Source organism: Charadrius vociferus, unplaced genomic scaffold (assembly GCF_000708025.1).
Source record: "Charadrius vociferus isolate BGI_N301 unplaced genomic scaffold, ASM70802v2 scaffold228, whole genome shotgun sequence".
In the NCBI taxonomy this organism is placed as follows: Eukaryota; Metazoa; Chordata; class Aves; order Charadriiformes; family Charadriidae; genus Charadrius; species Charadrius vociferus.
In genome coordinates, this window is record NW_009649864.1 from 4495152 (window position 1) to 4509480 (window position 14329).

Sequence of the window (14329 nt, forward strand, 5' to 3'; positions counted from 1 at the left end):
ATGAACAAAACTTACTATGGGCCTATGTGGGAGGCCACTTGGTAAGAATCCTTGTTTGGTCCTTTGCTGTGACAGCTAACAACAGTAATAATTCTCTTTTTAACAGTGTTAACTGACAGAAAGTTGTGTAAGCTATCATTGTACTTCTATTGCCGGGATAAATAAAATCGGGATGTGTTTGAAGCTGATTTCTTCCAGTTGGACTGTCTGCAGCATTAATGTTTCTGATGCTGGTGACACTTCAGTAATAGGCAGGGGAGTTACAGGCATCAGTTTGAAATTGAGGGGATCTTGCATTTGCTACTAGTCTTCATGGGCATTTTTTAATTCATTGCAGTCTCTTACTTGCATTGTATTTTATTCAGTTTTATTTAAGATGGATTTTACCAAGTTGATGACCAAATGCTCTTGTTTTAATTTTCTTGTTACAGGTATTTGTTCCTGCCTTTATACTTAGAGGGAAGGGATGAATTTTGAAGGTTAAAGGAGTGTAGATGCTTTGTGGACCTTGCTAAAGGATCAGAAACAATGCTTGATAGAGGAAACTGCCTTTGGTTTAAGTTAATAAATACGAACACCCATGTAACTTCTCATTTATAACTAATTATAACAACATTAATTTACAAAATTAACTGTTTCGTGTGTGGTAGAGAGGTAGTTGCTATGTGGCTTGTCACCTTTTGTCCTCTTGCAAACATCCCTATTTGAGCTATGGCCGCAGAAAGAGGAACTCATCAACAGCTCACCTGAAAGAAGAGTCCAATTCTTTGAAGACCAGCAGTTCATCCCGGTATCCCCCACTGGCATAAAATCCTAGAGCAGTAGACAGTAAATTTGAGCATACGGGCTGTTTTATCCTGGCACTGTGGTGGTTATTTTTCTTGGATTTTAACCGTGGGTAAGGTGAAAGATGGAAGGTCCTACAGAGCTGTTAGTTTGACATAGAAGAAATATTTCTGAGATGTTGCGTTTACATAGTCTATCCAAATTCAAATGTTTGCATTTGAGTTTTTCAGGATTTTGCAAAGTAGTTTTAGTGCACTCTTTCTCTCTCTCCCCAACTAGTTAAGTTTTTAAAACAGGAGCTCTGAATAACTGCTGTGAGGAAGAGCAGTGCAAACCTTTTAAGATACTTATATACCTATAGGTATATACCTATACCTTAAGATACCTACCTACCTATAGTAAGACTTTATCACGAAGTCTAGCTAATAACCTTTTTAGAACAGCTCTCTTGAATGGAAAAAAGCATGCACCTCTGATTATTAGATTCTTAAGAATCTAATAATCTGTAAACTACTTTGTATTTGGTATTTAATGGATTTCATTCATACTGAATTCTATTACTAATCTTCTGTTTTTGCAACTGAAACATTATGGTTTTTGAATGACAGTACATTATTTCTTTAAAGATAGTGTATTTCTGCAAATAAGACCAGTCGTCTTTAAAAGTGTGGAATGCCAACTGCCAGTTAAAAGGGAAGTAATTTTTAGTATGTCCTTCAGTAAAACCAGTGGAAGGTTATTTACTGTCATGGCAAATGTTCAGTTATGTAAAGTGTCACATTATTTTAGTTTCAGAAAAGAGGCTTTGAAACAGTCTACTGTATATATTGTACTAAAATTGTAAGCAAAATATTGTTCTGTATGCTATAGGGCTAAGTGCTTTTTCAAGCGATTCCGCCCCGAAGATCTCTAAGTAGGTGGACAGCTTGCGTGTGTGATAGAAGCCATGACTTAGGGCAGTCCTTCTCTTGTGATCTGTGAAATGAGTGACGCTAGTTTTATGTTCAACTCCCAGTCCCATGTGAACAGGGATTTTTGTGTCAAATGAGCCAGAATATATATAAGCAAAAAGAATGTATATGAGAATTTTTTAAAACACAGCTCTAGAACACTTTGATTTTTCAGTTGTTTGTCTCTAAGATGGAAATATTCTTGAAGTTATATGGCCTTGAATAGGAACGTCTACCCAAAAATTAAATAGTTAATACAAAATCATCTGAAACTGGATAAGCAAGCATCTTAATCCTTTGAATTTCATTACATACCTGAATATTGTCTTTATACAGTCAGGTTTGCTGCTTAGGCACAGTGAATAAGACTGTATGTATCTGTTCATTTTGTAAGCCTTTATTTAAGCATCACTTCTAGAGACATTAACTATGTTCAGCATATGCGTTGGTATACGTCACATTCGCCAAATAAATTACCTGTCACAGTTGTGGTTGAGATTGGGCAATTGATTCTATTTTTGATAATGAAGTGTATGTAAAAATGCTTTGGTTAATTTTTCAAATGCTCAAATACAAATATTTACTGATTGTACTCTGTTATGACGGCCTTGTTGCCTTGTTAGAGGTCATTCTATAGCTTGAAGAAAAGGAAGACCTTTCTCTAGCTGAATTTATTTAAAGAAAGGCACCCTCAGTGTATTTGAGAGCATTTACAACTGGATGTGTCAACAATTTATAGTGTTAAACTGTGTTTCCCTTCTAGTAATTCCCCTGAAGTGGCAGCTGTATTTAATTTTATGTTTATGACACTGAATTTTCCTTTAAACCCAAATAAGAAACATTTTTTAAAAATTTTGTCCCAATCAAATGCTCAAATTTAGTTTTAGTCATATATGCCATGAGCAATCACACTTCAGAAAAATGTTATAGTAGTTAAACCACATGGTAAGGAATAAGGAAAGTATCCCATTATCTCATAAGAAACAATGTTAATTTTCTTCCAAGAAGAAGACACAACTTGTTGAGTGACGTTACTGATTGATTATGTTCTCACTGCTTTATAATTTTATCTGCCTTTGTCTGTTTAGGGTGGACATAATGTCATGTGTTTCCAGGTTCAGCCACAGAAATCTGGCCACTTTTGAGGATGAAACATGCCCTTGATTTGAATTAGATCAAACTCACCTTTTTTTAAATGAGGGGGAAGGAAATAAAAACAGAACATCTAAAGTCTCCTGCATTTCCTTAAATTGATGACTTTAAATTTTCAATAATGGTGTTAGAGTCACAAAAATGCTATTTACTGCCTCTTAATTTGGTAAAATTCTGAATGTGTTTCATATATGCAGCTGAGAAGTTGTTGTCTGTCAATCTTGTCATGTTTTTGGGGGATCAAAAGACCTGGGGGAGTCTAAAAGTTAGGTGACCACCAAGGCTGGAATCTGGGAAGCCTAAGGAATATCTGCTATAACAGGGCAGGTGTACTGACATGTGGGTTTTCACTGTGCCAAAGGGAATAGAAATGGGGAAGAGATAACTGGTGTATCAGACAGATACATGCTTTGTAAGTAGAATCCAGAAAAACTCCTTCATTAATGTTGTGCTTTCTTAGCCTGGAATGGGTTTGAATTTTCTGCATCTTGTCATTCCTCTGCTGTCAGCAAATATTTGTTGAAGCTCATTAGAAAAATGTTCCATCCCTTTCTGTTTGTCCAGGTATATATAGGATGATGCCTCCTACTGATGGCTTATTAATGATTACTTGAAAGGATTGTATCGTTCTGATGACTTAGAAGGGTGCCAGAGGGCTCCATAATGATTTTTTTTTTCCATTTTGCTTAAAAAAATAACATTATTCTCTAAGCTTTTTAGTTTAATAAAGCTGCAAAGTTCAGCATTAAAACATTGAGAAATGATGTAATGAACGTTGTTTGTTCATTTCATATGCCCATATGCAGTTTTCTAATTGCATATCATTTTCCCCAAGACAGCAGCCTGATTCAGTGCATCGAGTGAGCAATGTTCATTCTTAATGACTGGCTATTAAATATTTTCTTTATTCATTGTGTAGCCTGAGGTTTATTTACTGCATGCTGTTTTCTGAAGACAGAAAACCTAATATCTGAAAGAAAATATCCCAATATCCAACCAGAAAAGTTAATACATTCTCACAAATCTCTGAGGTCATACTGTCCTCATTTTCCTGCAGCTGTACAGGCAAAGGTCAAAAGCGTATATGTACTTCTGTGAGACAGTTTTGAAATGCTTAATACTTCATCTCCAGGAGCATTTAGTTGAATATATCTGGTATTATATAAAACTGTTTCTTAGCTGACTTCAGCAGCTGCTTAAGTACTGATGCTTCTGCAAGGTCTTTATAGCAAACGAGGAACACAGTCCTACCTTTCTCACCATTAGCCCTCCTACCCCTTACTGGAAGTTTCTTGTTGAAGTGATTTGCTCGCTGTTGCTCGGAAGGTTCTTACAGTGGAGTAGTACCTGCTCCTCCATTGCAGCATATACTGTCTTAATCAGATGACTTTTTTTCTTGTGGAGGACTGAAGTACAAGTTCTATTTACTGTATAAGCAGGTTTTGTTGTCAGAAGATGTGTGTACCGTGCACTCGGGGAGGCTGCAGTCTCACAGAAATGAAAAATAATTAGTTATATCACTAAAATCTGTGTAGTATGTGCATACAATGCTGCCAAATTGGGATTGTGTGGCAAAGCTTAATTATGTTATTTTCAACTACTGATTTCTTGACTTAGATACCTTCATTGTATTTTGGGGTTTTACTTGTGCTTAATATACATTCAGTGGAATAACGTACTTAACAAGTGGTCTTACATGATGTGTATGAACTTTTCCAGATTGTACCTCAGATGCAGGCCAGTCATGGAGTGTTCCCCATCCCAGCTGTTTTGGGAAGTTTAGAATGGTGAAAGTGTTGTAGTCTCCTTGCTGAAACTCAGCAGCTGTTGCTCACATAGCGATTGTGCGGATGCGTGCAATCTTGTTGAACCCTGCATTAAGAGATAGTTAAGATTTAGGGAAAAATTGCTTTAACTCTGCCTAAAATATTGTTAAAATAGGATAAGAAGCCATTTCTTGGTTTGTTGAAAGCAGTAGGTGATAAATAGATACTTCCTGTAGGAGGAAATAATGACTGATCTGAATGAGTAGTCTGTAGCAGAGCCAAGCTGGCACAGGGTTTGGCTTGTCAGAGAAGGTGGGTGCTCTGTTGTATTAAGATATTGGTAATTAATCTATGATGAGAGCTGTGTGACACAGTGCTGTGTTAAAAATGTCTTGTTGTTTTCAGCTTAATTGTTTTTGGAGTCAATGTTCCTTATTATTTTGGTCAAGGAATAGGTACTTATGCAGCAGTATCCTTTTATAAAATGTCTCAAGGATATGGCTATTGAGAAACAGATTGGTTATGCGCTGCACAGCAAAAGCTTGCCCTGGGTCCAGAGCTTAAATCAAAGTGCAAAAACATAGTTTTGACTTCTAGTTTGTATTTTGTTTATTAAAAAAAAGGGGGGGGGGGGGGGGAGGGCAAAAAGAGGGAGCTTTTGATGTGTCCAAAACTCTCCTACGTTCAAGTTTGTTTATGATTTAATAATCATACAATCATTGTATATGTGCCACTTTATTCTCTAGTGAAATCCATGTGATTTTCTTCACACTGCTTATGTAGAAGATAATTTTTTTAATCCCATTACATTCTATATATGTCATGGATAGACTTTATCTTGTGTGTAATAAATTTCCATAAAATTTACTGATCGGGTGATTGTGTTAATTTTCTTCCCCTGGCCACCATCATTTATTGGCTCAAAGACAAAAGTTCTTTCCTTAAAGGAGTGAGATGATTGTGTCTACTCATGTTTACTTCCCCTATCGCCATAGAATCATGCAAGAATTGCATGTATTTTTCTTAATTGCACTGTGTCAAGAATTGGTGAAACAGAGCTATTTCATTGTTGTTCGGAAGAAATTGTAGACTTTCATTAGGAGAGAAATTCCTAGGTATTAAAAACAAAGGATGATATTTTCGGAGCTCAATTTTTTTGAATCTAAACAAAAAGATTTAATGTGACACTTTCCTCAGGCTAGCATCTAACTGCACAGAAATTTTTTTTTTTTCTGAAGTTTGTTCATTGAAGTAGTTCCTGCATGATGAGAAGGCTCTGAACTTACTGAACAACACTGTTATTTCCAGACATATCCATGACCGTTAGATTAAGAAGCATTTATTGATTTGTCATTTCTTTCCTCTTCAGGCTGCCAATCACAGAGAGTAATGGAACTGAATATGCTGAAAAATACAGACAAGCAGAAACACAAGAGCTAGATGTAGTTGGAAATGATCAGCTTGTCTATAAACCAGGTAAAAAATAAATACATATATTTGGTTCCTATCCTCCCTGTGATCTTTCCTATCTTCTCCACTAAACAAAACTATGAAATCGTACTGTGTAGTTCTGGTTAGTTTAATGCTGTATGTGCTCTATTAAAAAATAAACAGCTAATTTTCTGGAAACCACAATGCATAATGCTGTTGCATAGATACATGTGCATAAATCTGGTTTATTGTATTGATAAATGTAGATATATGATTGAAATGTATCTGCAAGGAAAGGATACCACTAGTCAGATTCATGTCTTTATTCTATAGTTTTCCTGTTTTCTATCCATGTTATTTCTGTGTATATTTGATTGTTGCTTTATACTGTCTTCAGAGAGAAATTTGGTTGCACTTCTTTCCTAGGAGCTCTGGTAAAAGCAGTATGAGGCTGACTCACTTGTCAGGACAGCTCAGCTTCAAACTCTTACTGTACCTCTTAATTTCCAGATTTGTTAATGTAGCTGATTTCCCAAGAAAAGGACATTTATGTGTTTAGTCTGTTCTGCATGTCATTCTCTGTAATACTTCTTGTATACCTTTGCTGATATACCAAAATGTGAAAAATAGATAAATTTTCTAGAAATTACTGTACTTCAATGCTTCTGCAAGTTATATGACCTCTGGAACTCAGACAGGTGCTGAAGCCGTTTGTTTACTCTATCATCAGCTGAGAGGCAGTAGGTGCAATTGGCCTGTCCAGCATCTGCAGTGCATCTGACCATCTGTCCTAACCACAAAATGCTGTCTCTTGTTCACTTGACATCACATAGAATTTATGGGAGAGGAGGAGGTATTGAAAGGTGAAAATGGGGGAAGAAGCTTTGAATGTTTTGGTTCAGGAATGTAGTGTTCCCTAATTTTTCGTGTGCTTTACTAGTAAAGGAAGGACAGCCATGAGTTGACTAAGCATAAGTTTCTTAGGTGTTTCTTTTAAAGTATAGTGTTATTGGTTAATTCAAGCAAATAATGTAAAATTTAATGTTCTTCAGCTATTAAATTAGAATTCTGTCTAAGGCAGGCTGACAACTTAATTTAGCAGCACGGATGGCCTGCTTAATTTTGAATGGAACTGATGCTAGCAGTGTTCCTCGTGTAAAAGGAACAGGATTATAACTTAAGCTTGTTAGGAAGTATTTCTGCATAGTCTTACTGGTACTTTAAATTATAAGTGCCTGTTTCCTCTTGGTCTGCCCTAAAATGTTCGTCCTTGAAATTCATACTTTCTAATATTTATTCTTGCCTTCCAGTTGTAACTTACTAAATAGCATCTAGTTAAGAAACAACCTTAAAAAAATTACTAAAATATTAGTATGTGCGTACTCTCTTAATCTATTAGATGTTTTCCTCACACACCCCCCCCTACTCCTCTTTGTGTCATGATCTGGGGTCTTGGTTGCTTCAGGAGCTGTTCCGTGCAGCGTTGATGCCTGCCTCCTCTGGTCAGGGCTCTGCTCCCAGCTGTAAGTGATCCAGTGGTGGACTCAGCAGACTGGATAGTGATGGAACTGGAAGATGCCTGCAGCATTCTGAGGCTGAGCTGCCAAATGCCACCTAGATGTAGAATAACACAAAAACTTTAGAAAACCCAGGTTCTTACTGCTATCAACTTTGACTTACAGACAGATTCATTAATATTATATTAGGATAATATAATAAAGCAGCTCAGTGAGTGTGAGGTGTGTAATGTTAACTTTATGGATTACAAATGCGTATGTTGTTAATAAGACTGTTGTTCTCAAATGACAATACGTTCATTATGCAGATTTGGAGAGCTCCAAGACCCATGTGTAACTGTCAGCTATATCAATCTGGAAGTGCGTGTTCCATTTAAGAACATGAAAAATTGTCATAAATGATTGAGGATTTATCTAGACCAGGCCTACCACTCTAGGTGTGTTGAGTACAAACGTAGTCAAGAAATAAGGTGCACAACATGGAAATGAGAAGCTGATTTGCCCTGAAGATTTCAGAGTTGGTACCCCTTCTGTTGCTTCTTTCTTTCTTAATTGCTGTTCTAACTGTAGATGATATCTTCTGTATAAATTGACAGCCTATTTTAAATCTTGCAGAGTTACAGAAGCTCTTGTGGTGTTTGCTTGCTTTTTTTTTTGTTGTACTTTCCAATGTCTTTCAAAAAGAATATGCTTTTACACCATGAGGACAAATAGAAATGTCTAATCTGCTTCTCTGTCAGGAAAACAGATCGTCAGGGAACTGCACTTGGAGTTCTGGCTTCTTTAGAATATGGTTGAAATGCTACTGCTGTGAAAAGGATGTTGAAGTGATTAATTAAAAGCAGAAGAAAATACTTCATCACAACTGTTAGCCAAAACAAGTAGAGCATTAGCAGTTGTTCTACCACGGCCCATCGGACTGGTTTCACAATTGGTACTGGCTGTTTCAGAGTGAGACTTACACATATCTTTGATTCAGTGAAGTCGGAGGACGTTGTGCAGAGGGAAACATTCTAGAGCTATGTGTATAGGACACTTGCCTACTTTAAGCATCCTATGGAAAACAGATTTCTCCCCTCCCCCCCAGGTATTCTAAACTGTATGCACTAAGAGTTTTATGCTTAAGAAAGATTCCAAAACAAAATCCTTAATAAATTCCCCACCTTTTTTTTTCTTTTTTTTTCCTTAAAGGATGCCTATATCATTATTTTCATTCATACAGCTTTGTGGATGGCAGGTTTTTTTCCCTCTTTTATCTTCATTATTTTCACACCATTAAATGGATCTCTTTTGGGGATCTTCTAGGTCCTAGGTGAAGTAATGGCTCACAGAGAAGAAGCAATTTAAACATTGTTTCTGATTAGGTTTCTGAAATACCAAAAAACTTGGAATTCCTTAAATCGTTGGGATTCAGAACAGATGCACGCCAGGAAAATTAATCACAGCACAGATCTTCACCCCAAAACCTTTTATATTCAAAATACGTGCAAGTTGAAGACGATTGCAATGGAGAACAGAAGTCTCGTGAGCAAAGACTAATTACTTGTGGTGTTTTCTTGGGAATTTTAATGTTACCTGTGGGCATCCTTCAGCAGTCAACACTTACAGACACAAACCTGTTAGCCTGTTTTTTTCCCAGTCAGGAAGGATAATCGCTTTGCCCAGGTCCTGGATTAAGCTCTTCAGGGCTCAGTCAGTAACAACTTCTCATGTACTTTGTGTTATGGCTGAAGTAGCACGACTTACTGTGAAGTCCTTATGCTTTGTGGCTCAGTGTAGGATCCTGGTTGTTTCCTGTGGCTTTCCTTTCCCGTGAGCTTGCTTGCTAACTGTAATCACTTCATGGGTTTGTAGCTCAGCAGAAGAATGATCAGTGATGTAGTAAGCATTTTGTTTGACTTGCTTAACTGGTACTTTCAAGTATGGGGTTTTTTTGATGCATATCATTTTAATTTGCTTAGTGGCACATAACCAGGATCCAGATGTATAATCTCTTCTCTCAGAGCTGGTGCATACAAAAACCTAATCTTGTGTGAAAGGATCTCTTCAAATTCCATTCAGGAAACAGGTATCAGAGGGAATACGTGTGCTATATGGGCTACGATAACAGATGTTGGAAAATCACTCTTTCTGTGCGCAGTAGACTGTTTTAGTCGTGTCAGTCAACATATTTCTGCAGAACTTTCATAATAATTGAAAAGGAAGTGAGCAGGCAAATTCATCTTTCCCATAACTGAGTTTTCAGTTTCTTTTTGCACTGAGTCTGAATAGAGAAATTAATATAATTATTTATTCTGGATTTGCATTAATGCTTCTTATACACAGAAATATTTTGTTTATTATAAAAGTGTGGTGAGCCAGCTACATGCTTCCTCAATTTACTATTTTCAGGTAGGAAATGTCATGTGTTCTCTATGTCAGAATCCGAGGTGTGTGTTTGAGCATCAGGTTCTACAATGGTGTGCATCAGTTGGGTTTGTTGTCCCAGTCTTAATAATGTTTTCCAGAAAGTATAAACAATTGAAAAAGTGAAACCTTGTGGCTTTCTTGCTGAAAAGTCTGTAGTCTTGTATCTCCTTTAATCTGTAGATGCCTCTGTATTTGCAGAAGTGATCAGTATTTCTAAAGACCAGTTCTCATTTTGGGATTCATTACATAAACAGATGTTAAAAAACCCAAACAAACAACAGTTGAAGGTAATGTCCACAGCTGAATGGTTATTTAAATGAGTAGAACCATCTTGGAACTGTCATAGGGGTGTATATTCAAGTATTTCTATTCTGCAGCGAGTCTTCATTGTTCAAAAAAACACCTTTCATAAAAAAACAAACAAACAAACAAAAAGTCAAAACCATAATGTCTTCTAAGTTGGTTACCCAAGTTCCTAATCCCAGTTTTGTTTTTTCACTAATGATCATAGAGTGGTTTAGGTTGGAAGGGACATTAAAGATCATCAAGTTCCAACCCCCCTGCCATGGGCAGGGACACCTCCCACTACACCAGGTTGCTCAAAGCCCCATCCAGTCTTGCCTTGAACACTTCCTGGGATGGAGCTTCCACAACTTCTCTGGGCAACCTGAGGTGGTGCCTCACCACCCTCAAAGTGAACAATTTCTTCCTAACATCTGTTCTAAATCTTCCCTCTTCCAGTTTGAAGCCATTCCCCCTCGTCCTATCACTACATGCCCTTCTAAAAAGTCCCTCTCCACCTTTCTTGTAGGCGCCCTTCAGATACGGGAAAGCTAGAGCTTTCTCTTCTTCAGGCTGAACAACCCCAACTCTCTCAGCCTTTCCTCATAGGAGAGGTGCTCCAGCCCTCTGATCATCATCGTGGCCCTCCTCTGGATCCACTCCGTCAAGTCTGGATTTCAGAAAAAGGCTGTATCCTCAGTTTGTTAGAGTGGGCCTTTTGATGGCTGCTTGGGTTACATCAATGTTCATCTGAAGTTGCAAGTTTACTCTGCAGCCCAAGACTGTCCTGTCTGCTCTAGATAGAAGTCTCACAGTTGTCATGGTATTTAGTTCCTCAGGCAAACTCAGTAATGTTTCTTTCAGTTTAAGCACAGAATATGTGTGTTGAAGAGGAAAAAACCCAAACTATACAGGTTTTGGTACTTGCAGCGTCTACTAAATGGTTATATGGCTACCAGTTCTCGAACTCTGCATATTGATGGTGGCTAATATTTAATGACCGTTTACTTTTGGTAGAATTTTTTTCCAAACTTCTGTGCTTAGAAGAAGGTAAGATATTGCTGTCACAGAACTGTCATGAAAAGCAGTATAAAAAAAGGTTATGTTTCATCAATGAAAAAAATGAGATATACAAAATGGATTAAATTGATCTGATTCTTCAGCAGGTACATGAATACTGGTGGTTGTTTATTTGTTTCCGGTTTGTTCTGTTGTATTTTTTAAATAAAGTTCTTAATTGAATTTTAGGTTATTGATTTCTTATTAGTACACTGGGTTTTTACTGAGTTAGGGAAACTTACAATGTGAATCCTACCATTTAAATTTTATTGTCCCTCTCTTTTTATAAGCACTATTATAGAACTGCTTTTCTGTCTTCTGTTGTATACTTCTAACACATTTTTCAAAATTGCAATTTTACATGGAAAACCTGATAGAGGTGGAAAGACTATGGTGCTTTAGCAGGAATATGCTGACACCGGGCTCTTTTCCCTAGCAGCTTGAGATTTCTTCCAGCATTGCTCAAATCATGCAGAGCTACTGATGTCTCAGTAGTGACATGTTTGTGCCAAAGGGAAGCCAGTCAGCCTTTGTACGGTGTTGCTCTGACAGAATGCTATATATGAATTTTGCTGGGGAATATATTTAGAAACTTGACCAAAGGTATTTTAAAGAGGACAGTTAATATTTTCTGGGGATGCTGATATTAAGTTCTGTTTTGTATGTGTTTAGTAGTGCTAAGTAAATAACTGTGCAATGATTACCTATAACTGTTGCATTATGCAGTATCTAGGTAAAGAACCTTTCTTGTTGGAGAGTGTGGCTTCAGGAGAACTCTGATTTTTTTTTTTTTTTTTTAAGTGCTTTATGAAACTGCCTTAATGAACTGTCCAGCTTTTGAGGGTTTGTTTTATTGTGGGAATAACTCATTTTGTATTCCTTGACACCTGAAGACAATTTGGGGGTTGGAGCACATTCAGATAATGGTACAGAGACAGAAGAAGTTGTTCCTTCTGCTTCATTGCTGTGTGAGATTTTTAGTAACCCTTCCAAAGAAAGGAAGCTATAACTGCGTAGTCAGTTACTTAGTTTATAGCCTTTATAGTAAATATTTCCTTTGTAAAAAGAATATGAGATTTCTTTCCCACCGTACTAAGTATTTCTTAAAGTTTTTATTATTTGTATGCAAATAAGTAAGTGAATTTTGCCACAGTACCTGGTGAAACCCATTTGAAATAGAAAGCATTTCCACTTTTGATTTCAATATAGTGGGGTGACTTGCAGAATTGTTGCTTACCAAAGTCTTGTCCTGCCTTTCCCCTTCTACACTTGCCTCCACCACCTGTTCAGTAGCTCTTGTGTTTTTCATGGTCAAACTGACAGCAATCTGCTGAGCTGAAATGCATGGTAGCACTGTAAGATTTTTGTCCTGTATTTCCCAGTGCTAATGGTGACTAACTGCCAAGAGACTGGAGAACATAGCATCACGTTGAAAGATCATCATGCTACTTACCAGACTTGTTTTAAATGTCAAGTCAGAAATGTAGCGTGGTCTTTGTATCACAGTACGGGTGATTTTGTACTGTGGATCCAATAGGCTTTAAGGGAAACAACACATGGGTACATGAATAAGGCGTATTTTTTCAGTATTGTCAAAAAAGTTCTTGGAAACAGGGATAGATTTGGCAGTTGTAATGCAAACTATGCAAAAATACTGGGATTTTTTTATTAAGAGAAAAGCATATAGAATTAGAGAACGGTATACATCCTTGATCTTGACGGTGGCTTATAAGCAGAAACAATGTCTTTCGCAACTGCTGCCAGTAAAACAGCAGGTACATAAACACAGAATCTCTCTTCAATCTATTAATATTAAAAAGTATTAATTCTGTGACTACTTATGTCATTCAAATTTGGTAGAAGTTTGGTTTCCAAATACTGTGATAATATTCTCCTGCTGGTCTTTCCCTTTCTGTATTGAAATAACTTAGTCTTGGTTATTTTTATGCCTAGATACTTCATTGTTTCAGTGTGAATCCGATGATTTGACTTCTATACCAATAACTAACCATAAACGTGTGGATATGCCTATAGCCAAACACAGGGAAGAGGTAATACCATTGCACTTTCTCTTATTATGGAATAAAGCTGAAAATAATGTCGTTTGGTTTTGTTGGTTTTTGTTTTGTATTTTTCTCAGAAGGAAACTTCTGTTCCGGTTTTAAGCATTGTACAAAACTTCTGTTCATTGTACAAAACCATTGTATAAAAATTCTTGGAGGAAGAAACATCGCTGTTATATTTTACATAAATACCTATAAACAGAAAGTATGTAAGCAAGTTCATGCCCATGTTCTTTGATCTTCTAATGTGTTTTAAGAGTCCAGTTATCTACAGATGCCTAGGAGATGATAGAAAGTATAGCACAATGTTTTACAGAGATTTGATATGTGGCCTGGAAGCTATTGGTATTTCAGATCTTTTTGAAATCTGTTTTGAGTTGTTTTGTAGACTTACAAGTTTTCTTGAAAAATTGTTTCAGATAGTGTCTGTGATAGAAAACAATTCAGTTGTGATTGTACAAGGAGCAACTGGCAGTGGTAAGAGTACACAGATTCCACAATATATTTTGGATTATTGCATTCAACAATCTGTCTACTGCAACATTGCTGTTACCCAGCCTCGGAAAATTGGTGCCAGCAGCATTGCCAAGTGGATTAGCAAGGAACGATCATGGACACTAGGTGGATTTGTGGGATACCAGGTATAAGAAAATTTCAAATTTTATTAAAGAAAAATATTAAAAAGTACTGTCTTTCTTGATTACTTTTAAGCATATCTAGCATACTGAAGAAATGTTAGAGAATCTGCTTTTAAAGTGGAATTGCAGGCTTCAGGCTGTCTCCTGTTAAACATTCATAATTAAATGCTTAAGCTTTTAAAGTTGAGCAACTATAAATACTAGTGAGACTACAACAGAAATACTTAATTGTCTGCATTCTGATAATTGGATGCATCTATATTATCATTGAAATTG

General features: G+C 36.8%; 1 protein-coding gene across 1 annotated transcript in view; it reads left to right on the forward strand.

The window, feature by feature from the left end:
* TDRD9 (tudor domain containing 9) overlaps positions 1-14329 on the forward strand; it is a gene marked incomplete at its 3' end in the record, with an annotated part of 48464 nt that continues 34135 nt past the window's right edge. The window contains exons 1-4 of the mRNA XM_009891096.1: positions 1-41; positions 6024-6130; positions 13306-13403; positions 13835-14056. Of these exons, the coding sequence (XP_009889398.1) occupies positions 1-41; positions 6024-6130; positions 13306-13403; positions 13835-14056 (468 nt within the window). The remainder of the gene's footprint in view (positions 42-6023; positions 6131-13305; positions 13404-13834; positions 14057-14329) is intronic.